The sequence below is a fragment of the Myotis davidii genome, unplaced genomic scaffold (genome assembly GCF_000327345.1).
Source record: "Myotis davidii unplaced genomic scaffold, ASM32734v1 scaffold695, whole genome shotgun sequence".
NCBI classification, from domain to species: domain Eukaryota; kingdom Metazoa; phylum Chordata; class Mammalia; order Chiroptera; family Vespertilionidae; genus Myotis; species Myotis davidii.
This window is the reverse complement of record NW_006286476.1, coordinates 508,746-509,782: the sequence shown is the minus strand read 5'-3', so window position 1 is coordinate 509,782 and position 1,037 is coordinate 508,746. Positions and strand designations below refer to the sequence as shown.

At 37.6% G+C, this 1,037-nt stretch overlaps 1 protein-coding gene across 1 annotated transcript in view; it reads right to left on the bottom strand.

Annotated features, from left to right (window-relative positions):
- Positions 1 to 701: 701 nt before the first annotated feature.
- The window catches only part of LOC107182156 (cGMP-dependent protein kinase 1-like), a 466,054-nt gene continuing 465,718 nt past the window's right edge, over positions 702 to 1,037 (bottom strand). Inside the window, exon 6 of the mRNA XM_015560154.1 lies at positions 702 to 1,013. Within this exon, the coding sequence (XP_015415640.1) occupies positions 915 to 1,013 (99 nt within the window). The 3' untranslated portion in view covers positions 702 to 914. The remainder of the gene's footprint in view (positions 1,014 to 1,037) is intronic.

The window sequence follows — 1,037 nt, the reverse complement described above, 5'->3', positions numbered from 1 at the left end:
AAATAAAGTCATCATTTGAAATGAAAACAAAACTGTTCCAAATATTTTAGGAACATGTTCGATCCTATTGCTCTTCCTCTCTAGTAGGCAGTCCTACACCTGGAATATGATGCAAAAATAAATGTTTATTAGTTATTTCTGATTCCAGTGGCTTATTATACATACAGCACAAAACTCAGAAAAGTCTTATCTCTCTTTACTGATAATCGAGAGGTGTTGCTAATTGGACATCAAGACTAGAATACCCAAACAAATCTGTCATATTTGTCGTGCATTTTGTACATTCAGTGGTACAAAGTCAACTGAGTTTTTCTTCCATAGTATATGGGAAGAAATCCCAAATGCTTCTTTCTTGCGGTCTTTGTTTACAAGTGCAATTTCAGTGATCTTGCAGTACACCTCTTCCGTCTTTAGAGCCCTCAAGAGTGAGCCTGCATATGCATAAATCACCTCCACGCCCAGCTGCTCCTCCACCTCCATTACCATAACCAGCACTGATGACAGCCAGCCAGAGGTGAATCACTGCTTTCCTATCTATTGTTTGTTCAGCCAGGTTTAGGGATTTCAAAATTCTCAACCATCTTCCTGAGATTCTGAATAAAACTGTTGTACAAAGTAAGCTTAGCAGAGACATCTCCCTCTCTTTTATCTTTATAGAGTTTGCAGTTAAGAAACATAAAGCTGAGAGATTTTCCTATTACTATAAAAATTATTTATTATAGAAGTTAACCACCAATCAATCGTACAGCCTATCTACACATATTACAATTCCAGCTGGAAATAAAATAAAAATGAGCAAGGGCCCATGTCTGATATCAGAATCAGAAATAAAAATCCTGTTTTGTTAGGAGCGTGATCTTTAAGACAGGAATTTATGTAGTACTCAAGCAAAAACTGTGTGACATGTGATCTACTTACCCCTGCAAGGCTTTCTCTCCAAACCAGTCTCCTTTGCCTAAAGTCCTAAGAAAGACTGGGTCTTCACTTGGTGAGTCTTCGCGAGTGACATTTACCTACAAAGAGAAACAATGAAAGTC